The sequence below is a fragment of the Trichoderma virens genome (assembly GCF_000170995.1).
Source record: "Trichoderma virens Gv29-8 chromosome Unknown TRIVIscaffold_83, whole genome shotgun sequence".
Classification (NCBI taxonomy): Eukaryota; Fungi; Ascomycota; class Sordariomycetes; order Hypocreales; family Hypocreaceae; genus Trichoderma; species Trichoderma virens.
The window spans coordinates 220,395-245,198 of record NW_014013666.1 but is presented as its reverse complement, the minus strand read 5'-3'; the positions used below and the strand labels follow the sequence as shown (position 1 = coordinate 245,198).

Here is a 24,804-nt window from a genome sequence, read left to right as displayed (position 1 = left end):
AGATGCTATACTATACTACATTCATGTAACATTTCGTTCGTAACATATTATTCTGTTGATGCGAGATTATTGCGACGCGGAGAAAGTTGGAGTAAATGAGTCATTCGGTAAGTATTTTACCATACTAGAGGTAGCATTTCAGCTGCGATAAACATCAAGCATGAGTTGCAACTCTCCCTCATACTTCCTCGAAAACTTGTAAAACCCTACCTGTTCTTCGGTATTTCACAATGTCTGTCGACTCCAACTTCGCCACCATCGTCACCCCGTCTCAACTTACCACTTCATTCAAGCATCTCTTTTCTAGCATTTCCTCAACAGATCCAACGATTCTCGTACACTCATCCCTTCGGTCCGTCGGCTTCATTCCTGGATTTGCTCCCTCATTCATCCAGTCTCTTCTCTCTGCCCTTGGTCCCTCTGGCACCATAGTTGTCCCAACTCACACAGGCGACAACTCGGATCCAGCCGCATGGCAGGCTCCCCCAGTACCTGAATCATGGTGGCAACCAATTAGAGACTCTATACCAGCTTTCGACCCAGCTACTACTATCACTAGAGTCGTGGGTATAGTTCCTGAGACGCTGCGAACATGGCCCGGTGCCCTGCGTTCAGCCCATCCACAGACATCCTTTGCGGCATTGGGTCCGCAAGCAAAGCACATAACAGAGGGGCATGCATCAGATTGTCGCTTGGGTGAATCAAGTCCACTAGCCAAACTTGAAGCTGTGGATGCCTGGGTATTGCTTCTAGGGGTTGGGTGGGACAAATGCACAGCTTTCCATCTCGCCGAATATCGATTCCAGAGTCCTCGCTTGGAGGACAACTCGTTTGCCATAAACATAGACGATCAGCGACAGTGGATCACGGTGAAAGACGTGGCTATTACTGATGAAGACTTTGAGCGACTCGGGGCTGATTTCGAGAGAGATTGCAAGGTCGTCCGCGGAACTGTTGGGGCCGCTGAATGCCGGTTATTTCCTTTGCGAGAGGCGGTTGCGTATGCGACATCGTGGATGAATAAGAACAGAGCCAAGACCGAGTGACCCTGTTCCTCACTTTGATGGTGCAGGTGTGCTGGGTTGTTCATACAGTCACGGGGGTTTAGTGGTGGGATCTGGGGAAGAAATGGTGATATTATTTCATTGAATGATAAATGCCTTGATCCTCCATGAGCTAGGCTAGCCGGCTTCGTATCTAATACTGAACCAAATAACTAATGCGTGCCTATCCACGGGGCGAAGCGTCTTGAGAAAATGCACAGCTTTATGTGATCAATGTCCAACTCTGTGCATATACCTCGCCTACTTCCCCCCCCCTCTTGAAGTATCCTTCTTCAAACATTCCCCGTTCTTTGTAACGCCATGCCAAGTCGTAAAGTATCACTGCCACCAACGCCGTTAAACTCCGAGATGTATTGTGATCGACGCCCAGAAAAGGGTCGTATTATTGACCCAGCTTTTCCCAACTCTCAACCAACCCGGCTCCCCTTTAACCAGACTGGAACAGGGTATCTTCGTCACGCAGGTACTCGCCGCAGTCAGCTTGTCGGAAGCAAACAACTCCAGTAGGATCGAGTCTTCTGCTCTCCGCAGTGCTGCGAGCGCTAACTCCGAATCCCAGAGGAACATCGTCCATGGTGTAGACAACCAAGCCCTGGTGCTCCGGGCAGTCCTCTGAGTAACGGCCAACATGAGCCTTTACAACGTTTCCACCGTAGAGGAAGGGCATGACTCCGTTGGGGCGGATCCAGAGCTTGTGTCGTGCGTGCTCGGCGAGAATAGGGAGGGCCGTGATGTGAATTCGGAATTTGCCAGACTTTGTGAATTTGCCTACTCGTGAAATTCTACATTAGCATCTGCCGGGGCGCAGATTGTAGGGAGACCGGTGCATACCCAAGCAAGTTCCTAGAGAGAGGAGGTTGTCACGAGCAATTGAAGTCGCCAGATTGGCCATGGAGAGGCGGACAAGGTAGACTCGGTTCTGCGACAGACGGAAAACGTTTCGATCGCCATCCTCTTGAGGCGCGATGATGTTCTTGAGCGATGCGCCGGTGTACTCTGCGAGCTTTTTGAAGACGGCCTGCGTCTCTTCTTCGGTGAGAGGGCGCATCGTATTTTTCTGTTCTTTTTCTTTTCTTTTCTTCTTTGGTGTGTGGGAGAAAAGTACGGGCGATTCGACAAATGTGAGTGCTGGTCAAAGATTTGATGATGGGATCCAGGAACAAAATATTTGGGTCCAGAAGTTTTTCAGGGCGATAAGAAATTTCCGATAAGAGCTGGTAAGCGCAGCAATTGGTTGCGGGGCCCTGAGAACGTTAAGTCAGCAGGTACTTTTTTGCCGTTTTTACGCGCCAGGGGAACCTCAGCACTAACTACAAAGATTAGCGCTCTGCTCTAGGAGGCAATTCTGCGTTTGTCTTCCTTGGACATGGGCACAGCATCATATGTAAACTAATTCATACACTGCACAAGATGATTTGAGACGCTGATCTCTTATTTTAGTCACTACCTATATTATCTTAAATCTCATTCAGTCTAATTGTAAAGTTGCTCTTCTCAAGCACACGATAATCATGATATCTTGACAGTCCTAAGTACAGTATACATGTATCTAGTATCCGCAACGACTTCTACTTAAATCATCAATGCTGAGAGGCAAAAGCTGCCGCATGTAGATCCATGTCGGCAACATATCCATTGGTGCGTGTCGGTTCCCATCCAAGTAGTTGTTTGGCCCGCGATGAAGATCCGCGCAGAGTCGTGCTCATGGCTTCAGCAAACAAATTGTCGCCAGACCCAACCAGCTTGTATTCCCCCTTGTACCCCCAGGCAGAGGCCATGGCCTTGAAGATCTCAGACATGCTCTCCTGGCTAGTGAGCAGATCAAATACCGGGTAGACAGAGCCGCTATTGATCAAAGACAGATTCTCAATCGCCTTTTGGAAGCCGGTAGATACATCGTCAACATGAATTAGAGCCGGCCTAGCGTCGGCTTGCAGAGGAATGTTCACAGGCTCCGAGGAGCTACTTCGAGCTGCTTGAAGGAGCGGAAGGACAAACGGAGTCCAAATAGTATTTTCATAGCCATAGATCAATGCAGGTCTCAGAACAGCAACATCCAAGACGTCGGAAGAAGCCAGAATAGAGTTCTCAAGGCCGACTCTCCACGCGACAAGAGCTCTTGGAGGAGTGACACCATTGGGGCCGGCAATGTTGAGATCGTTCACTGCCTGGTTGCTGGATCCATGGACCCAAGTGCCTGAACAATATATGAAGCCAAGCTTAGGACCCCTGATGCCGGCGGCGGCATAGCTGTTCAGTCGCTCTTGGCCAATCTCCTTTGCATGGCTGAGGAACTTGGCCGACTCTTGATTGGCGCCGGCGACATCAACGATAACGTCAATGTGGTAATCGCGAACGGCTTTGATATAGGGCGCGGGCTCATTTACTGGATCAGCGCAGATGATGGGCGTGATTTCTGCGAGAGCCAATGTTTTGGCCTTGGCCTCGGATCGAGCAATGCCGAATACATTGTGCTGGCCGCTTCGAACCAGAGTCTCGGCTAGTCGCTTACCGATGTAACCAGTAGCGCCAAGAAGAAGGACTTTGGTCATTGTGGTTGTAAGTTACTTTTATAGGTTTATAAGTGAGGTGAAGGCTATTATCGATGACCCTATTTTTGGTTGTGAGCTGATGTTTTTTGCTTTTGCTTGCTTGTTGAGATGTGGGTGGTTGAAACCATTTTAGAGAGGTGGAATCAACGACGATATATATATTCATGTCTGCGCATATATCTCTATTTTATGATGACATTTGTGAACTCGCCTCTCTATGGCCGCAGTTTGGCGCTTTTCGGAGACAAGACTTCATGAGGCCGAAGCAATGCATTCCCAGATTGCCCAATTCAGTAACCGTCTGTCCGCTTTCTCCGGAACCACCCATCGATTAAGTAGGAAGTGGTGAGAGAGGCTCCGGAGACTCGCGTTGCCGTTCTCGGATTAGCTGGTCCGTCTTCGCCGAGATTCCGAAGAGACACACACAGAACGGATATTGGCTGCAGAACTCGCTCATTAATTCCGCTATATGAGCTGGTCGACAGCTCGAAGGCCGTACTCGTACAAAACCGAGCAAGAATCGACACTGCTTTTGCGCATCCCAAGTCTCCAGGCTGAAGCTGGAGCTGGACTGGAGCTGGAGCTACCCTGCATCCAGTCAAAGAGAGTTTTGCCACTCATGACAGCTTTCATGATGCGGTTTACAACTCAATTATGACATGTCATGATAGGGCGCTTGGTCGATCTGAAGTTGGGTTGACAAATTAATTCTCCAAGCCGTGGAGTATAGAGTGTTAGGTATGTATCATTGCAGACCGTCTTCAGCTGCTTTTGACGAGACTCGGGTGCTTATTCTTTATGCTGTCAGCTTTTGGCTATGCCTCGGCGTGCCCTCTGAGACCCTTGCTCATTGATTGACCTGTATATAAGACGCAATGTGTGATTGAGGTTGGTTACAGCCAAACGACAACAATTGACGAGAAACTCGAGAAAGAACCAGACAATGAAGCATTGCGCGCAGAGAATTGCACGTGACCACAAAGGTGAAATTTCTGAGTCATGGCCTAGAATTCCGGTCGCTTGGCTGGTCTGTTAGGGAAGCTCTGTTTTGGCCCAATGACGTCTCTTGAGTCGCCAGCAAGGGCGTGAGCAAATGCGCCCTCTGACAACTCTGCGATCTAGATCATTGAGGACTCTGAAGAAATAAAAGGTATTTAAACTGCTTCTTTATCAATATTATTTTTCATTTCTCTCTGACTTTCTGCAATCAGTCTTCTCTTGCGTTCGAAACGCCATCTCAAGTCGGCAGCAATTGAAGAACATCTCCACTTTCACTGCTCAACACCACCATGTCTCTCTCTGATCGAGCCACAAGCTCTGAAAAGGCTGGCCAAGAACTGGTGATATGGAAAGTTTTGCTGGACTTGTGGGACCAAGAAACCAATCCCTCTGGAATTGTCAGTCTGGGCGTCGCTGAAAACAGGCTGATGCATGACACTCTCTCAAAGCACATCCATGACAATTTGACGCTGTCCAACCATGCATTTACTTATGGCGATGGTGCGTCAGGGTCGAACCATATAAAGAAGGCCATGTCTAGTTTTCTCAATAAGCACCTCAAGCCTATCACGCCTATTGCTCCCGCTCACATCTCCATCACCAATGGCTGCAGCTCGGTGATTGAGCATCTTTCGTGGGCATTTGCCAACCCCGGTGAAGCATTCTTGCTGGGGCAACCATACTACGGGACATTTATTGAGGATTTGACGGCACGAACTGGCGCAAAAGTTGTCCCAGTTCCCTTTCACGGCGTTGATCCTTTGACTGAGAACGCAGTCGCCAAGTACGAAGAGGCGCTGAAAGAAGCAGAGGCCAAAGGGACAAAAGTGGCTGGATTAGTTCTTTGCAACCCCCACAACCCCCTTGGGCGCTGCTACAGTCGAGATGCTATCGTTGGGCTTTTGAAACTCTGCGAAAAGTACCAGATCCATTTCATCAGCGATGAGATTTATGCCTTGTCTGTTTGGGACAACACAGTTGATACCGACATTGCGCTTGAGCCGTTTACCTCTTGCCTCAGCATCGATACCGCTGGTATTATCGATCCATCTCGGGTCCATGTCATTTGGGGCATGTCAAAGGATTTCGGAGCCAACGGCATTAGAGTGGGCGCCCTCATATCGCAGGCTAACCCGTCGTTGCACGCTGCACTGATTCCCGTTAACCTCTATAGCTCAGCATCATCCATCTCGGATCATGTTACAGCTAACATCCTTGAGGACGATGCTTGGGTGGAGGATTACATCACTGAGAACAGGAGAAGGCTGGCTCAGCAGTATAGAACAGTTACCTTGTGGGCTAAGGAGAACAACATCACCTATCGACCCGGTGTGAACGCCGCTTTCTTCCTGTGGGTGGACTTGGGAAGTGTTTATAAATCACTACATCCCAACGCTGAGACGGGCGATTTGAACAAGACAATAGCCACAGCACTGCTTAAGCACAAGATATTCCTGGCGTCTGGGACAGCGTTTGGCTCAGAGGAACCCGGCTGGTTCCGAATTGTATTTTCACACCCTGAAGACTATCTGCAAGAGGGCCTAAAGAGAGTGCTCACTGCGTTGGCCCAGCTGTGATTGGTATCAGTGATGGAGATAGGCTTAACGAGACTTGCAAGCGGCGGAAGAATTTTTATGAATAGAATAGTGTATGCAATTTCTTTTATCTACGGAATCACCGATCTCGGCATCGTGAACTACCTAGCTAATAAGGCAGTACGATGTAGGATTCGAATTCTGACTTTTGATTATGCTACAGGAAGAGTAATTGTGCCCCATTGTCGGCCGACTCTGGTCATTTTAGTCTGAGCTTGGTAACATTTGGTATCCTTTCTCTTATGAATGCAGGTAATGATACAGACCAGGCTGTTTCGGTATAGCGGATTTGCAAGCGACCTGTTAACTTCAATGTGAGGGGAAAGTGGGGATGTCATATCAAAACCCCGTAACACGCGCCCTCTCTGAGCTCTCAGATGTGGGAAAGAGAGACAAGGGTGTTTGTTAGTTAAGGTGTGGCTTACGGCAGATGAAGACTTGTAGTAGGAGGCTGCGTATATGGCGATACTGACTGATTCTTAGCTTCGCTCTTGGGTTGCAGGGAGCATCCTACGGACGTCAAACAGGTGATGTATATAGGCAGTCTAGCTGGCGACTTGAGCTTTTAAGAAGAAGAGTTTGGCAATCCCCTCGATGCATTTTTGTTAGCAATTGGATTGTAACCCTGTCTAAGCGGGCATTATCTGCCCTAGCTCAGACAGGAAGGCCAAGATAAGAATGCATACGGATGATCCAGACGTCATGATCCGCAACTCCTCTCGACTCGCAGCCTCCATGGACTATAGCCTTCATGGGCCTTTACTTCTCCTCCTTTTGAAGTGCTAGAGATTGCATTTTCTAATCTCGCTAGCATCCTTGCTTCAATTCCCCCACAAAGTCAGCATTCTTTGAGCGCCGTTTCTCGGTGCCCTTGCCAGAATTGATAGGCAACTTTAGTAACGCCTCCACTACTATCCCAAGTGAATCGGTGAGTCGGCCAACAGCGACTCGGCATGGAATCTAAAGGATGCGGAGTGTCGTACTGGAGGGGAGAAAGAAAGGAGGGGGTGAGACGTATCAAAGTATATAAGCTGGCTTGATGGTCTCTTTTGAGAGATTAGAGAGAGTATTATTTGAGAAGTCGAATCTCCAGGTCCTAGAAAAACACGAACTTTAACGCAAAATGACCCAACTCCGTCTAAGATCGGTAGTTAAGCCGCTCACCCTCCTTCTGTCTGTATTACCGTATGGGAAAGCGTCTCCAACACCTCCATGCAGTGCACCGCCCGGTGTTCACATTCCTAAACAAGGAGCTGTAGCTTCTCAAAGCACTGTTTGCAGTGATATCGGCATTCAGCTACTCAAAGATGGAGGAAATGCCGTCGACGCCCTAGTGGGCACGGTCTTTTGCGTCGGCGTCATTGGAATGTATCACAGTGGCATTGGTGGTGGTGGCTTCTTGTTGCTGAGGACGAGTGATGGTACATACGAGTTTGTCGATATGCGTGAGACAGCTCCGGCTGCTGCGTTTCAAGACATGTACAAAGATAACGAGGACCTGAGCATTTACGGCGGCCTTGCAAGGTATGCTCGCAACAAAGCACTGAGTTATCGTAACATGATAGGAATCACCGGCTGACAATTTTGTAGCGGTGTTCCTGGTGAGCTTCGAGGCACCGAATATGTCCACAATAAGTATGGCGCACTGCCATGGGCCCATGTCATCAAGCCTTCAATCGATGTTGCTAGAAATGGGTTCAAGGTGACGGAAGACTTGATCAATACCTTTAAGCAGACAACACCCAACAACTTCCTCACGGAAGATCCAGCATGGGCCATTGACTTTGCTCCCAAGGGACGCCTTGTCAGGCTGGGCGAGACCATGACTCGGAAACGATATGCTGATACACTAGAGGCGATTGCCAACCACGGCGCTGATGCATTTTACACTGGTCCTATCGCTAATGCTACTATCCGCGCTTTAAAAGCAGCTGGAGGAATCATGACTCTGGAAGATCTGAAGAACTACACCGTTGCCATCAGAGAACCCTTACATATCAATTATCGTGGTTACAAGCTCACAAGCACAAGTGCCCCGTCAAGTGGTGCCGTGGCACTCAGCGCTCTCAATACCGTCAGTGGATATTCGGGATTTAACGATCCTGCTCAAGTGAATTTGACCACACATCGACTAGATGAAGCTATTCGGTTCGCATACGGCCAGCGCACCGAACTTGGAGATCCGTCTTTTGTTGACGGCATTGACAAGTACACAAAAGAAATGATTGCCCCCGCAACTGGAGCCGAGATTCGCTCCAAGATCTCAGACTTCAAGGCGCAAAATCTCTCCTACTATGACCCCAAGGGCTTGGAATCCCTTGAAACTCCTGGCACATCTCACATTGTTGCTGCAGATGCCAGTGGAATGGCTGTTTCCATGACCACAACAATCAACTTGCTCTTTGGATCCACACTGATTATTCCGGAGACTGGTGTCATCATGAACAACGAAATGAACGACTTTAGTATTCCAGGAGTTAGCAACAGTTTTGGTTACATTCCCAGCCCGGCAAACTACATTCGACCTGGCAAGCGCCCATTATCTTCTATTTCCCCTATTATTGCGGAGACAGCAGAAAAAAAGTTGTATTTCGCGCTCGGCGCCGCCGGCGGCAGCCGAATTATCACCGCCAACATCCAGAACACGATTCACGTTCTTGACTTCAATATGACTACTTCTGAAGCATTGGCTCAACCAAGACTCCATGATCAACTAGTACCATTGATGACGACCTTTGAGTATACATATGATAACCGAACGGTAGCGTTCATGAAATCACTTGGTCACAATGTCACTTGGGTTGCACCGGGACAAAGCGCCGCGCAAGCCGTAAGAATGCTGCCGAATGGAACTTTTGAGGCAGCTGGAGAACCTAGACAGAAAACATCTGGTGGTTTTGCCATTTAAATGCAAAGCAATAAACCATGTATAATCGCTAGGTTGGTTGAGCGGTGCATCATGCTCTAATTCTCTAGTAGAGAGGGGGCCCTGGCGGAACCACAGTTAGCTCTCTGAATACGTAATAGAATATATTTTATATAAACATTTTATTAAGAAAGATTTACGATTGCCGATTATTTCTTTGTTGGGAATGATTCCTACAAGCCTTTTCAACAAAAACTCCTTGTGGACTCTTCGATTAAACACTCATAGACTCACTACATTCGAGATCTCTCAGGAAAATATTTCATGTTATACTGCATATAGCGAAAGAATCCACGGCAAAGCGCGTATAATTAATATACATGTGCCCCTCATGGTGGCTCCTTTCCCTTATGGTGCTGGGCTATGCAGTGGGTGATAAGTTTTGCGGTATTGGCGAAGTGTCTGTAGACGTCCCTGGCCCCATATTAGCTATCCATCACTTCGGTGACCTTATTTTGAGTGTATTCTAGTGTCGTTGGCAATGAGATGTGGAGAAAACACCTTGTGTTTATCTAGTTCCCATGTATCTGTTACAGTCGCTGCTTTTCTTCCACCATTGACACTTTTCCCCAGTATGGCTACTGTCGCTCCTCTCCTCTGCTATGGTTACTATCGCTACTCTGATCTATTACTGAGCTGCCACTATCTTCTTCTTCTGGTATCTGTATTAAGTGGCCTGAGTATATGCAAAAAGCTAAATTGTCCACAGAGACAAATGCATCTGGTGTTAAATGGCAAAGAAGTTCAGTACCTTTTTTAGATACGACAAGACGTTTTATACTAAAATAAAAGCTGACAATATCTATTTAGGCTTTGTAAACATTTACTGGCGGTCAAAAACATGGAACAATGCGTTGTAGCATAATAACCTGGCTTTCAAAGATGCCTCCAGCATGCCGACTTCACTCTCTACTAGGTATTTAGCACTACACCAATCGGAGAGCTTTCAATGGTTGAACGACTATCTTGTCTTTTGCGCAAGCTTCGCAGTGACTTGTTCCATCAACATAAAAAAGGTGGAATTCGTATCTGAACATACTTATCAGCGTTCTCTAGTCCAGTGGTCTTTAGTCTATCTCATTTATCGGATAATGTAAGGAACGAATCTGGCAAAGTTGTCGACGATAATAAGCACAGCGTCAGAATCGCCTGTAGTTATAGGATGTTTCGATAAATGCTTCGGCTTTAGGAGTCGCTTCTGGGGACGGGATAGAAATCGTGTCATCTTCGTATTGAGAACTGTGTAGCAACAGTTCCGAATCTGTCATTTGAAGTTGGCGCGGCTTCATCGGCGCTCGCCTCTCAAATCTATGCCAGTGAAATTGGCGTGATAGAACAAGTAAGAGGACCCAAGATGGAAAAGAATTATAGCACTTTTTCGCTTTCGTTTTTGTAGTTCCAAGTAATATGCCACGAGATAAAGTTTTTTTTATTTGTTGGCCGATGTGAAAGATGTGCGGTCTGTTGACAGCTGTTACGCACTCAAAGGAATATAGCTTCACCACATTTTCAATTACCCTACTATGAAAGAATTTCTAAACCTTTCGATCCAAAATGTCTTTCTCCCACTCCGTGAGTAAGCCCATAATTGAAACTGAATTGGACCAGCTTGGCGATGGCCTCGGAGCCTCCTTGAGACCCTGGGCGATGCAATCTTCTACACGCTTCACCTGATGTCCGAAAGCATCCATCTGGGCTGGAACAATGATCTCCTCCGTAGCACCACCATAGGTCTTAATCTCGATAATGTTGTCGCCTGCCAGTGGCAGCCAGGGATTTGTCCTAAATCGCAGAACACCCTTGTCGCCTTGAATAGAAAAGGAAAAGTCGTTACCAAAGCTATCGGTTGACTGGACTGTAGCCAAGACGCCATTGCCGAACCGGACATTGAGGGAAGCGTCACGGGCATGCAGACTGCCCTCGTTGGACAAATTGCCCATACCAGTAACCTGTCTCTTTTCAAACGCCTCAGGTCCAAACGCAGTCTCCATGATGAAGTGCACAAGGGAAACTGGGTAGCATCCCAGGTTGTAAATGGTACCCATACCCAAAGGATTGGCCTTCTTCCAGATGTTGGCGGCGTAGTAACCCGACATGCCCTTGATTGAGCCGAGAACACCGGACTGAACAATGGAGGCAACCTTCTCCATCAGAGGGTGACTGAGGTACATGAGTCCCTCAAGAAAGAAAACGTTCGCCTCCTTCACAGCTGCAATCATCGCATGGGAGTCCTCCATGGTTGTTGCGAGAGACTTCTCCGAGAGAATGGCCTTACCCCTCTTGGCGGCAGCAATCACCGCGGAAGAGTGCATATGGCTAGGCAAGCCGACATAGACGACATCGACCTCGGCATCGTCAATCAGAGCTTCCAGGTCCTGATATTTGGCGGCGATGTTGTACTTTGCGGCAAAAGCCTCGAGACGGGCTTCATTGCGTCCGAAGACGGCAGTTATGCGTGAACCGGGGCTAGCGAGAATCGACTTGACCACCGTGTCGGAGATGAAGCTAGTACCAAGAATTCCCCAGCGCAACATTTTGAGCTTCGTATTATTCCTGATTCTTTTTATTAGGTACAAAGAGGTGAGTTGGGGAGAGGAGAGATCAAATGATGTGGAAAGAATATACAATTTTTAACGGTCAGGAATAGCGAGCCGCCCATTGATGCCAATTTTCAAGCTTAAAAGCGGACGCTAATGATGGAGATTTTCGCGGAGCACGGCGGCCGCCGCATTCGCCGATGAGAGCCGATAGACCATTGCGGAGTCTTGGGGCCAAAATGCTCGTTATAAGAGATACAGGTGAAACAAGAATACTATTGGCGCCCAGCAATCGACTCCATTTGTGATGGATTGTGTGGGTGGGGATTAAGAGAGTCATTTCACAAAGTCTGTGGGGGATGATTCGCCGCGCTTGGATAGAAAGAAACATATACTAGATGTTTGCCTTTTATCCAGTGTAAAAGACTTGCGACCTAAAACTACAGATTGATGTGGTAGAAGTATGCTTAAATCGGCAAAAACTAGTAGACATGAAGAGAAAGAAATAGCGTTGATCAATAATTGAATGGATACATGGGAGTTAATATGAATGAGCGATCAGAAAACAAATCACCTTCAAGTCTGCATACCAAGTCCTTAACTACAGGAGACAGCTCTACTGTTTTTTCTTGAGCTCTCCATTGGATTGTTCCCACTTCCTTGCCAGCATAATCAGCTTCATTCCCGCTGCTGCGCTCGCCCCATCTTCCAACTGCTTTGTCCAGAAGCTTTCATTACCAGCGATCAGCAGCGATTTCCTGCGCTCCCGCTCTCTCACTCCAATATGCTCTCCATCACGCCTGTGTTCCTCAATCTCGTCTAGAATAGACAGTCTTCTTGCATACTGCTCGCTTCTCTCTCTGCGCAGCTCCTCAGAGCCAAAACGCTGAAAAATGACGCGAGCTACTGCCGTTAAAGCGAGAAGGATATGCTCGCTGATGAAGATGGTCAACGGCAAAGTCGACCAGCCCCCACTCAACACTCCATCAGTGCTAAACAAATGAACAATCGCAGCGGAAGAAATACTTCCCAGCCATACGAGAATTTCCAGAGAGACGATCCAAGGCCCAATGCCTTCTGCCCGGTATGGCGCAGGCCGCTGGTGCTCGATGCAAATCTTGGCGAAATCGGACCGAAGTTCGACCCAATTGTTGATGAGAAAGCCCAGAGGAATAAGCGGCCATGCAGATGAAAATAGAGCCAGATACCCAAACTGAAGAACCAGTTCTGCAATGTCATCCTGGACATTATAGTGGTCTAGCGTGGCCTCATTGCGGCGCTGCGCCAAGAATTCGGCCTCGTCCGCATCGTCGGTAACCATGGAGATTAGAACCGTGTCCTTTGTATAAGCGCGGCGATACTCTCGATACCAACCGCTCATCTTGTGCTTGATCAAGGGCAAGATATTCTCCTCAAAAAAACTTGACAGCTGTCCTGTAACAGTAAGCGCAATGACTTCGTGGCGCAGACGGTCAGAGTCCAGCCGGAAGGGCATTTCGGTAAGACGGTTGCCAATGCTGGGCGCGAATTGGACAATGTGGCCTTCGAGCCAGGGAAATATTTGATCGCCAAAGGGAACATAGACGAAGGCTGTTAGCAGGATGGGTAAGTAGTTTGTAATGATGCTAAGCACGAAAATCTTTTGCGTGAGAGACATTTCGTGATTATCTGCTGTTCTGTGGTTCTCGAAGTTTGTTAACCACTTGGCCACTGTTTCAAGATAGGAACTGATGTAGGGAATCAGCACTGCCAGCAACACGGTGGGCAGATAGTCCTGCGATCTCGTGTTAGTCAAGTGCCTTTTCTGTTTTGGAGAAGTTGTCTCACAAGATATAAATTACTTGGCCCATCATATGAATCAGATATCAGAATCTCGACTGCAAAGACGGCACTAATCATCAGGCCAAGCGCTACAGTTGCAATGGCCATGAATGGCAACTGGAGAAGCTGTCGTGAAATCTGCTTCCACTTTGGGCTATAGTGAATAGTGCGGCCGTATTGGTCCACAATGACTTGCTCATATTTGTATTGCGGCCGGTTGTTTTTCGTTTTATTTACACCCCGAACTCGCCAACGAATACTCAGGTCGACTTCTCGTACCTTCCAGTACTCTAGAAATACGGTGCACCAGATAACAGTTAGAATTGTATAGACGATGGAGTATTTGGGTAGCCATAGCCAGGAGACTAGGCCCGTGACGGCTGGGAAGATGAGAAAAGCCGAATATGACTGGCCAAATGCAAAGTAGAATGCAACCTGTGACATGGCGACATATAATTAGCCAACATGTTCTAGAAATTGTTTCATCTGCTGTAATAGAGTTACATACTTTTGAACCGAAAAGGTCCCGAATCTTGTCGAGGTCGTCGATGCTGAGGAGCAGCTTCTTGCTAAGACTCCGTAGCAGTGCCTGGTTGACTTTATCATTGTGCATAGGAAAAATAGCCTTCACATTCTTCCATTGACCGATGCCTGGGGTGATGCCCGCTCCTCCCATGGACTGTGGCCAGTTGACCAAATGGTCCATGGATAAGATGTCTTCAGCCTCATACCATGCAGGCACGATGGTATACTTATTTCCCGGCGGCCGCGTTTGAGTGATGCCATAGAGCCAATCTCTCACTCTGCCTCACGCCGTATTAGACGCCTTCCCTTAACGAAACAATGCCTTATAAAAAAGGTTTTTAAAAGAAAGGAAGCTCAAAGATAATACACGAGTAAAGACGCACCTCAATTTGTAAACTCTGTTTCCGAGAAGCGCACTTGGCGCCTTAACAAACAGTAGAATTGTTTGTTCATATCCCGGTCTTACTTCCACGTGGAGACCAGTAGCCTCTAGGTTCTGGAGCAGGGCAGTGAATTCCTTTGTGGCTGTCTCGTAGTCTAATGTCACAGTTAATTGCTGCCCGTTTTTAGATGACGGATCTCATGGTTTGAGAAATACCTATGTCACTAAAGTCATAAACTACAACATATTTGTCGTTATACGTCACAGAAGCAGCCCGTGACGGCGACGGAGGTGGTGAAGGTGACCGGCGAAGCTCCGGATCCTTAACCGGAGGTACTTCCAAATGAAGAGGCATCTCAGAAGGGCGGTGCAGGCATCTGCCAATTGTCGGTCTATTCCTCTACCTGCGTGAGATGGAGGGGCCTCGGACCACTCTCGGCGATAGCTCTGGTGCACCTGTTATTGAAGGCAAGACGATGTCCGAAAATCTGTCCGTGGACGCGATGGTGGGAGGGGCCGAAGCTCCGGGGGGTTGGGATAAAGCCGAAGGCTATTCGAGAGGGCGGTAGAAGGACAATAGGAGCCCTAGTTTGAGCAGTGCGAGGCGACGTTTCTCTCCAGGAAAACTAACCGACGGACAAAGCAGTCACACTAGAGATAGAAACAAACACAAAGGACACAAAGAGAGAAGAAGCTCCCATCCCAAAGATGCAAAGAGCTTTGGCCGCGGGACATGTGTACAGTGGGTAAGGCAGCAAGGAATCAGCCATAATCTAGATAATTCATTGGCTGCACAGCTTGGCTCTCGGCTCTAGGTGCCGGTGCTGAAGGACTGATTCACGCTTAGCTTAGGGGTAAAGTAACAGGGGAAATAAATAAGTGACAGCCTGTCTTATAGCTAGCTACTCCACACGTTACCAAAGTATGCCACAACGAGTGAGATCGTCAGCACAGGAGAGGTCTGTTTTGTGCATCTTGGATATTTCGGATTGGAAACTACGGTGATAGTCAAAATGAGCGATATGATTAAGCATGCGTAGCTGGCCAGAGCGTTGACTCTTTTGCTGGAAGCTATCAAGATGACACCGACATACTCGTAAGAGAACATGTACTCTGCTAAATTCGGCACCTATGGAGCACACAAGCCACATCATGATCCCCCCGCTACGTCAAAGCTGTGTAATGTGGATGCTCACCATATTACGTGGCCGCTATAGCTTGTAGAAAGATCAGCTGGGCTCCTGTCCTGCCGACTCTTTATTCATTACTTTGGTGTGGACGCTGTAGTGAAGCACATGAGATATCGCGACCGAGGCTGGATGAATGGTCCTTTCAGCTAGACAGCCCAGAGCCAATCGTTAGAATCATTGGCAGTGCGCAGTGTGTGTCAGATTAGCGTGTGATGCATATGAAGGCGGGGTAGCTGTTCATTTTTTTCAGTCATTTGCATGATTTTTATTGAGTTATTCAACAGTTCGCTAATCACATAGGCCCCTCAACCGGCCGTTCATCTCACCGTTACTCCGAATTGTTTTCAAAGGGGATGGCATCAGCACACCTCAGTCTCGCTCAGGACTTGAAGAATTGGCATGAGACAATCTCAAAGGAATCTCATTAACCATATTTATACTATGCTACTCACAAACTAATACATACAAAACTAAGGCACCTGATTGTTCTTCCCTCCCCTCTACTTGTGAAGCAAGACCTTGCCGTTCACATCAACAATTTTAACAGACTCCTTGTGGTTATGCAGCGCCACCTTATTCACCAAGCCGTTATTATCCCATGAAAAGTCCACCGATCCACCGCCTCTAATACGCATGCCTTGAACAGAACCGCCCTTCCATGCCGATGGGATAGCCGGGCCCAAGATGACCGTGTGGATGGCATTGGACGCAGATGGCACTGGAAGATCGGTGATCAACATGGCCAACACAGCGGCGCTGTATCCGAAATTGGCGTCGATCTGGAACGGCGCTGCCAGCTCGTACGGCCAACTACCAGAGGTGTATACGGAAAAGCCGTTGTTCGCGTAGTTCATATCGATGGCATATTTCAAGTAGGTGTATCTGCAGCGAAATACAAGTAAGAATGTTGAATCGAAGCGGAAGAGCAACGATAAAAGGGGTGGCAACTTACGCAATATCGGTATTGTTGAGCTGGGCCCAGCATGCGACTCGCCAGACCTTCTCCCAGCCAGTATTCGAATCAGCTGTGCCGTTGCCTCTGGCCGTCAGACTGACATTGACGGCATCGGTGACGGTCTTGTTCCACATGTGCGTGCCGATGCTGTAGCCAGGATACCAGCCCACGAGGTGAGAAAGGTGGCGATGCTCATCGTTGGGCTGATCCCACCCGATCTTCCATTCTGCTTGGTCTTAGCAACAGATTGTGATAAAGTTGTATCGCTATTGGGGATATGCATACCTTGGATTTGACCGAACCAGCCAATAATGATACCCGGAGACAGCTTTGACTGGGTCTCCTTTACGGTCTCGAGGAAGGTGGTGTTGGTATCACCGGAATCTTCCCAACTGTCGATGATATGGTCAAACACTTCCCAAACGAGCTGCTGGTAGTGTGTGCAGCCAAACGTCTAATCAAGTTAGTAAAATGGCATGGACTGTCCAGGTTATCATTATTCATACCGTCCAACCATGCTCAGGCGAGTTGCAAGGAGCGGCAACGAGGGTTCCATCGTTCGAATAGAGATCAGGTACCATCTCATGGATCCAGTATTCGGCAACCGACTTCATAAGCGGATACCCAACAGTCTTCCACCAGTGCGTGTCGCGGCCGTAGTCATATCGGTTCCAAACGTTTTGCACTATCAAAGGGTAAGCGAATAGTAAATAAACATCACCTGGGTGTACTCACTAAGCCAGGCGGCGGATGCTGGGTAGTTGGACCACACAGCAGAGTTCATTTGCCTTCAGAGCGGTCAGTAAGTTCATCAATAGGTATGGTCAGAATTTGGTTTATTGGAGCCTTACCCCGTAAACCCAAATGTGTTCAGGTTGCTGAATCCTACAAATCCAGGAGCATCATATAGCAATTCTGCTGTCTCTGTTCCACGCGGCACCCACGTATCGATGATAAAATCCCACAAAGGCCCCTGGATATCACCGAGACCGGTTTGTTCAGTGTGCCAGTGATTCCTATGGCATTTTGGTTAATTAACGTCGGTCTACGGACGAGTTCAACTTACATCTGCACATTGACGTCAACGTGATAATCTGAACTCCAAGCTGGGAATTGATTTTCTGTCCAGATGCCCTGCAAATTGGGTGGTAAAGATCCATCCCTGCATGAACCAATGAAAAGGTATCTGCCGTAATCAAAGAGTAGGTTCTCCACGAATGGATCACCAACGTTATAGTCGTAGTTCTCCATTAGTGTCGCTGTGGGCACAGAAACTGAGTGCTCAGAATCTGGCAGATTCAGTGTGAACTGGCTGAACAACGTGTTGTGATCCTTGACATGGGCGTTGTACATGCTGCTGAAGCTTTTCTTCTCAACGGCCTGAATGGTGGAGACCACAGCCGGTGCCGGATCGACGCCCTTGAAGGAGTAGTTACTGGCCTTGGTTCCCTTCTTTTGGTCATAATTTGTTCCGGCTGCGTATACCACCGTTACAGAGGCGGTTTTGCCATCTGAAGGAACAAGGAGTTCGTGGGACGATGTGCATGTAGCTTTCCTAGGCCGATTAAGCACTTGGGCACGAGCGTCAAATATCATGCCAATGTCCTGTTGAGTCTGTCCTCTCAGGCGAACTCCATTGGCGTCGCATGAAGAGTTGGACGATGGGCTACTTCGTTGGTTGTCCTGCAATCCAATGGTCACGGCTGGCAGCGGTTTGTTGGACTGGACGTTGTAAGCGCAAACTTGGTCAGGAAAGGTGCAGAAAGTAGTTCTACATGGTTTGTCAGTTTCTATAACAATTGCTTCTTGACAAAAAGATGCTGCGGCTTCGGGCTCGGGTAGTACTGTGTCGAGAAATGCTTACATGGTAAACTTGGCACCGTTCGATGTAAAGGCGGTTTGATGAATACCAGTTTCGAGATCCAGAGCGCGATTGTAAGAGCTGTATCTGCTAACTCCCGCAATCTTGACAGTGAGATTTCCCAGAGTCTCGTAGTTGCCATAATGGTAGTATGTTGGGTCGCCATACAAGGCACTAATATCTATTTAGGAGGTAAATCCGTCAGTGAATAATGACACCAACAATTCGTTCAATAGCCACAAACCATTGTTGATTTGAGTGTTCCAAATCGTCTCCCTAATCCCTGGAAGGGCAGTGTAGACTGGAGCTGGCGGGTTGCCACCAATGTAATCCTGCGTCGAAGTCAGTCGGGATATACGAGTCAAAGGTGATGGAAGAAACAAATGTTGAATCGCTTACGGGGCTTTCAAATGGCCCTCCAGACCAAAGACTATGTTCGTTTAGAACCACGATGTCCTCTCCAACTAATCCAAGGGGCATTGCTAAATTTGTTCAGTATCAGTCGTCTTGTCTTCTAGCGAAAGTCCTTGATCACCAACCTCCAAGCTTTCCATTCCCCAATGGATACGCAGTCATAATAATGTTGGCTGGATCCGCTGGTTCGGTGGCCCATAGCTTCCTTGCTGATGCCCGTTGGGCGCAAGTAGCGAGAGCAATGAGCCCGGTGAGCAACATTGTCGGCCAATGTTACTTTGCATGCAAAGGTGTTGAGATTGAAGCAACTATTGGGTCGTAGAATAACTCGTTGGGTCATCTCGCCTTCTTAAATAGTTGTGAATGAGTAACCCCATCATCATCGTCAATCGCTGTGATCCATAACAATTCCAAGATAATGCGGGGTTGGAAGCCTAAACGTCTACCAGCGATCCCCATAGTAGAATAGTTTACTAGATGAACACGATGACACTGGAGAAGTTGAACTCTTCATCTGTCGTATCGTGGAGGGGAATTAACCGTCCCGTAGGGTGATGTCTTATTAGACCCGACGGGTACGAGTGATGGAAACACCATGCCATTCATGGCATCGATTGTACGGCTTTAGGAGTCTTGCAAACCATATGCTAATTGAAATGCAGAAAGTAGGTCAGGTTGCACTGATCTCGGCGCGCCGGTCATCGACAGGGGTTGATCGTGGAGAAATGCTACTTACCGACGGCAGTAGTGCTAGTCTCGGACTGTTGGTAGAATTACGGAGTAGTTAGACTCTGTTTATGAGAAACGGAGAAACCGTCATATTGCGGATAATAAATTTGGCTTCAGGTTCGTAATTGAACGGGAGAGCTGTTAGCTGAGTACCATGGCAAGTCCATTAGGAGAACCCGTTTCTTTTGGTGGCTACTCCATTGTGATAACTACAGTCGCATTGCCTCCCTACATATATATTCGTAGCAGTTGTTTTGTAGCATTTAAGTAACTCCAGTGTGACTTTAGTGGCATATGACCGTAATTGTGCGAAACGATTCGTTTCGAAGATTCATTACAATGCAGTAACCTTTTCTGGATAAAGGGCATGCAATGCTGACCAAGCGTGAACATCTCTTTTCATAGACAGTACTCTAAACAAAAGATCGTCTTCAACGCTATCGGATACAGCAATTACGCCTAATTATTGTTTCTCCAAATTGCAAGAGATGCGAAGCGGGATACGGTGCGGATACGGTGCGGATAAATATTTATTTACTCTTGCATTCTCTTTTTCATGGCCTTCAATCATCCGATAGATGATTTTGCCCATAAGAATTATTATTTTCACAGTTGAACAGCGAAACTGCTCAACTCCCGTCGGTTAGGGTTGGAATACCTATCCAGTTTTAGCGACACAGTGAATAACCTGTGAAGCGGTATCTTGGCACACACCGCTTTGCCGGTAAACAAAATTAGCTTTACGATGCTTCTGCTGTGTAATAGAAAAGGGGGATGTGAAAGGGTCAGTCTATCATGTAACAAAGAACTGCCTTATAATGGCTAACTATTTAGAGACTGTATCTAAAATGATAGAGCAATTGCAATTGGATTTTTTTAGGTAAGGTATACCGCTAAGATACTCTGATACGGAAGAATATTGTTTTTAAGACCAGTGTAAATTATATAATTATATATGCATATTGGCATAGTATTTTAGTATTCTTAACAATGGATTACAGTCAGTGATTAGGTATGGATGCATGTTTAATAAAATATACGGGCTGTGAACTACGCTATAAAAACCTCCATAATGCTACCTACACCTTATAAAAGGCGCTGTAAAAAGCGTCTAGCTGCAAAAAGCGCTATAAAGAGTGCTGCAAAAAGTGCCTCGGCTGTAAAAAGCTCTCCAGCGCTGTAAAATTATAGCCCGTCTATAGTTATGATAGGATGGAAGGGCTATTTAGCGCTCCAACTTGGCTATCCAGTAACTCAGCGATTAAAAAAGTTCTGAATACCATTTAAGATCTTTATTACTCGGTTCCTGCAAAATTTACTATTTTCGCTACTTTCTGCTGCTATCGCTACTTTCAGCTACTATTGCTACTCTCTGCTACTATCGCTACTCTCTGCTACTACCCTGGCTGCTTTAGATTTAAGAATGGGCTGCTGAATAGCGAACGTGGGGTGCTGAATATTCACTCCCATAATTATATATGGAGTACTTAAGTTTACATATGTTTTTAATGTAGATTGATGTGCTATAGATATTTTACTTAAATAGGGTAGATACATTCGTTCTATCATTTTGAATACGGTATATCCAAATAGTTGGCCCTTATAATAGGAGAAGAGTTTCAATCTGTACCTCGGATTCAATCAACTCGGAGACTCCCGGCCTCTACAAGAACAGCCGACATCGGCTGATACAGTTCTTACATACTTTACTAAGAACGCTAGACTTTTATAAGCGCTAGTCTTTGTCAACCAAGAACAGGCATATGATTTGTCGAGCAAACTCCGGCTGTCGGTGGATCTTATCAATCAGATAAGGAATCAGTTGATCATGGGTCGGAGCGAATTAATATGTTCCGTAGGGAGCGCAGCGGTGTCGAATCAGCTGATGTTTGGAAATTTCGGCTCGTGATCTACGAACTAAAATATCGCAGCCTCACGACCAGTTTGGAGACACATTTCAGATTACAACAGTATCGCCGACTGGCACCGATATGCCGCATCGAAAGCCACGCGATGAGACTATTCGCACAAGCAACCTTATATCTATCACTGCTTCCTCATATCTCCAAGGCTCAACCTGCCGATCCGAAGAACTCCCCTGAATTGTGTGTGAAGAGCTGTGAAAATTCTCTTAAGTCGGTGAGGTATAGCGATGTCGATCCAGCTGCATCAGCTCTTCGACGGGCGTGTCAAAGCCGCCTCGCTTTATCATCCAAGTATCTCTGCCTTGATCTGAACTGTGGAGCGGAGACGCGCAACTGGGCGCTGCAACATCACAATGCTACCTGTTATGACGCGTTTGGGAGCCCTCTTCCCGCGTTCAAAACGGACTACACCGAGGAGGAAATGACTGGATTAAGGAAAGTCGGTAAGGATGATTCGTTTGACGCAGGAAACGAATCGAGCGAGGCTGTTATCCCGTCACTTGAGTGGTTCAGTGCTTGGTTCGATACCTTGGTATATAAACCTTCCCTTTCAGTACTCGTGCTTTAAATTGATGTTAACTCTTTTAGGACGCTGTTGAATATGCTAGTAGACATCATTATCTCTATGGGTAATTATTATTACAACTTGATACCAATGAAATCCGGCTGACACCATCCTAGCATTAGTGTGATGATCTTCTGGGGTGCGGTGGTATTTATTGGCGTGGCGTATAAGATCTATCTAGCCATCTCTCAGTTACTCCTCAGCCGGTCCAGCTTTGACTCTGTCGGTATATGGACAGAAACTGGATCATGGTTCAAGCGCAATGTCGCAATTCCCGCGACATTTGGATACAGATGTGCCCAAAATGTTTGGTGGGCCACCATTCCGCCACGCATCCAGACACTAACGATCGCACTGTTCCTTTTAATGAACATTGTATTCAATATACACGGTTATAGAATTATCGATGAAAATCTCTAGTATGCTGATTCCCCCTCATCAACGTCTCTACGCGTCCATACTGACCGGTGCATGTTAGCTTTTCCACACCGCCTAGACAAGTGCTGCGTTACGTGTCAGACCGTACAGGAATAATATCATTTGCTAATTTCCCTCTCATTTGGCTATTCGGAATGAGAAATAATGTAGCCATGTGGCTTACTGGCTGGGACTTTGGAACGTACAACAACTTCCACCGATGGTGCGCCCGAATCTCGACCCTTGAAGCCGTTGTTCATTCCGTTCTTTATACTATTCTTATCTTTATGAGTAAGTCCTTGAGATATTCATGAGCCAATGAGAAAAAAAATCCACTATGGATTATCGCGTTACTAACATCACCCTACCTAGATGGGGGCTGGAATTATTATTCATCATGGTTCACCATGTGGTTTTGGAACGCTGGTCAAATGGTATGAAGCGCCAGCTGCTCATGTTTGGAGGATGACTCACTGAATCTATAAACAGGCGACTATTTTCATGTGCTCACTGCTAATACTTTCTGTCTACTGGATACGGCGTCGTTTTTACGAGGCATTCCTCGTCATACATATCGGGCTGTCCATTCTTATCCTCCTAACAATGCTTGGGTAAGGCTACCATCTTCATTATCAGAAAATGTTCTCATTAAATCTAACACAATCACAGACACGTTTCAGTATTTAATGGAGAATATGACGCCTTGTTTTGGATACCTGCATTTATTTGGGTCTTTGATCGACTAATGAGACTACTGCGAATCATCATCTACAACCCCGGGCATTGGTCAACTACTGCATTGGGAAGCTACAGCGATTCAGCCAACATCATACGTTTAACTATCCCTATCGATAATGCGCTCTACAAGATTCGATCGGGTAGTTACTTCTACTTGACTGTCTTGAATGACACGCGTTTTTGGGAAAGCCATCCGTTTACTGTTGCATCGACGTCGGGGGAGCTTCCACAAAAGGCAGAATTCTGGGATGGAGAAGAAGAGCCACTTTTGACTTCAACGACGATTACTACAGAGATTGAACTGGAGTGCATAACCACCTTACCAAAGAAACGATACATGACATTCCTCATCAGGCCATACGATGGCTTCACCAAACGCCTTAGAGATATGTTGGTTGACGAACAATCGATTCCGAAGCCTCTTAGGGTTCTTGTTGACGGACCCTACGGCCACACGCAACGATTGCATCAGTACCGACAAGTCGTCTTCATCGCTGGTGGATCTGGAGTTGTCGTTGCCCTCTCGTACTTGAGCTCTCTATGCGATGAGATGAAGGCGCTCACCACAATAGAGTTACACTGGGCTGTCCGAGAACCTGCATTTGTACGAGATGTTTTATCCAATGAGGCCAAAAGGGCTCTTGACACGGGCAAATTAACCCTGCATCTCTATGTGTCCTCACAGACGAATGACTTCGCTGCGGAAGACCTACCAAGCCAGATTGAGCAACATGTTGGCCGGCCGAATATTCATTCAGTCGTCATGTCGGCAGCGCATAGTGCTCAAGGCAGTGAATTGGCCGTCGTCGCATGTGGACCTGCTAGAATGGCAGATGACTCACGGCTGGCAGTGGTTGATGCATTAAGAAATGGAAATCATCATATAGATTATTATGAGGAGAGTTTTACATGGTAGATAATATTATAGAATGGATTATAGAATGGATAATTATCGCAAGCTTGGACGGAATGTTGCTGCGCAAATGCTTGGCGAGCTTTACATGGCGGCAAAACTCATCCAACTTCCATATTTCAGAATAAGTACTGGAACGCAAGATGGGTGGATCGTTAGAATTCGGTTCATAGTTATATTAACAGACCATTGCAAGTTTAAATGAACTTTCAAAATGATTACTTTACAAATAAATTAACATACAAAGGCCTCTGTAACCGTGACCCATTTCCACGGACCGAATTGCCACGGAGAGAGTTGCTTGTATAGAACTGCTCAGTCAAATAATGCGTAAATAAGAAACCCCGCTATTTCATATTAGAGAACCAATCATATTCTCATTCTTTTCTCTAAACGGTGTTTCCGGAAGGAGTTGCCTCCAACCGGACATTTCACAGATCAGTATCGCCGAAACTATCAACATGTTCACTAATCCGTCCATACGTTGAAATGTGCGGTGCGGCAGTGTTGCGATGAGCGACAACCAAAAGTTGTGAATAATAATCTTTGAGTGAATCAGTGAACGTATGATGTGGCCCGTACAGCCATTGACGCAGAATCCGGACTTTCTTGCCAGTTCAAGGACGATTGTCATCCGGGATTTGCGAGAAATAAGTGGGAAATGATGATATCGAGTTATATAAGGCTTTTGCACTC

At 46.9% G+C, this 24,804-nt stretch overlaps 9 protein-coding genes across 9 annotated transcripts; 4 read left to right on the top strand and 5 right to left on the bottom strand.

The window, feature by feature from the left end:
- Positions 1-58: 58 nt before the first annotated feature.
- Positions 59-1,046, top strand: TRIVIDRAFT_193387 (uncharacterized protein; the record flags this gene model as incomplete). The annotated part of the gene is made up of 2 exons (XM_014098172.1): positions 59-107; positions 322-1,046. The coding sequence occupies 2 exons, from the start codon at positions 59-61 to the stop codon at positions 1,044-1,046; spliced, it is 774 nt and encodes a 257-aa protein (XP_013953647.1).
- Positions 1,047-1,491: 445 nt separating this feature from the next.
- On the bottom strand, positions 1,492-2,112 carry TRIVIDRAFT_67866 (uncharacterized protein; the record flags this gene model as incomplete). The annotated part of the gene is made up of 2 exons (XM_014098171.1): positions 1,492-1,832; positions 1,896-2,112. 2 exons carry the CDS (start codon positions 2,110-2,112, stop codon positions 1,492-1,494), a joined length of 558 nt encoding a protein of 185 aa, XP_013953646.1.
- Positions 2,113-2,644: 532 nt separating this feature from the next.
- On the bottom strand, positions 2,645-3,616 carry TRIVIDRAFT_46102 (uncharacterized protein; the record flags this gene model as incomplete). The annotated part of the gene is made up of 1 exon (XM_014098170.1): positions 2,645-3,616. One exon carries the CDS (start codon positions 3,614-3,616, stop codon positions 2,645-2,647), a length of 972 nt encoding a protein of 323 aa, XP_013953645.1.
- Positions 3,617-4,905: 1,289 nt separating this feature from the next.
- TRIVIDRAFT_46648 (uncharacterized protein) lies at positions 4,906-6,192 on the top strand (the record flags this gene model as incomplete). The annotated part of the gene is made up of 1 exon (XM_014098169.1): positions 4,906-6,192. One exon carries the CDS (start codon positions 4,906-4,908, stop codon positions 6,190-6,192), a length of 1,287 nt encoding a protein of 428 aa, XP_013953644.1.
- Positions 6,193-7,333: 1,141 nt separating this feature from the next.
- TRIVIDRAFT_213573 (uncharacterized protein) lies at positions 7,334-9,255 on the top strand (the record flags this gene model as incomplete). The annotated part of the gene is made up of 3 exons (XM_014098168.1): positions 7,334-7,395; positions 7,429-7,734; positions 7,801-9,255. The coding sequence occupies 3 exons, from the start codon at positions 7,334-7,336 to the stop codon at positions 9,116-9,118; spliced, it is 1,686 nt and encodes a 561-aa protein (XP_013953643.1).
- Positions 9,256-10,671: 1,416 nt separating this feature from the next.
- On the bottom strand, positions 10,672-11,670 carry TRIVIDRAFT_67862 (uncharacterized protein; the record flags this gene model as incomplete). Its single annotated transcript, XM_014098167.1, has 1 exon — positions 10,672-11,670. The coding sequence occupies one exon, from the start codon at positions 11,668-11,670 to the stop codon at positions 10,672-10,674; it is 999 nt and encodes a 332-aa protein (XP_013953642.1).
- Positions 11,671-12,289: 619 nt separating this feature from the next.
- Positions 12,290-14,756, bottom strand: TRIVIDRAFT_58209 (uncharacterized protein; the record flags this gene model as incomplete). Its single annotated transcript, XM_014098166.1, has 5 exons — positions 12,290-13,447; positions 13,501-13,929; positions 14,003-14,297; positions 14,403-14,556; positions 14,618-14,756. 5 exons carry the CDS (start codon positions 14,754-14,756, stop codon positions 12,290-12,292), a joined length of 2,175 nt encoding a protein of 724 aa, XP_013953641.1.
- A 1,335-nt stretch (positions 14,757-16,091) lies between these two features.
- TRIVIDRAFT_67860 (glycoside hydrolase family 95 protein) lies at positions 16,092-19,082 on the bottom strand (the record flags this gene model as incomplete). Its single annotated transcript, XM_014098165.1, has 11 exons — positions 16,092-16,473; positions 16,544-16,772; positions 16,832-17,000; positions 17,053-17,231; positions 17,282-17,334; positions 17,398-17,562; positions 17,613-18,317; positions 18,411-18,588; positions 18,652-18,739; positions 18,807-18,889; positions 18,947-19,082. The coding sequence occupies 11 exons, from the start codon at positions 19,080-19,082 to the stop codon at positions 16,092-16,094; spliced, it is 2,367 nt and encodes a 788-aa protein (XP_013953640.1).
- A 2,568-nt stretch (positions 19,083-21,650) lies between these two features.
- On the top strand, positions 21,651-24,111 carry TRIVIDRAFT_123829 (uncharacterized protein; the record flags this gene model as incomplete). The annotated part of the gene is made up of 7 exons (XM_014098164.2): positions 21,651-22,007; positions 22,064-22,104; positions 22,157-22,459; positions 22,519-22,748; positions 22,830-22,891; positions 22,947-23,068; positions 23,127-24,111. Coding segments are annotated over 7 exons (2,100 nt in total), but the record flags the coding sequence as incomplete, so codon positions are not given.
- Between the last annotated feature and the right edge of the window lie 693 nt (positions 24,112-24,804).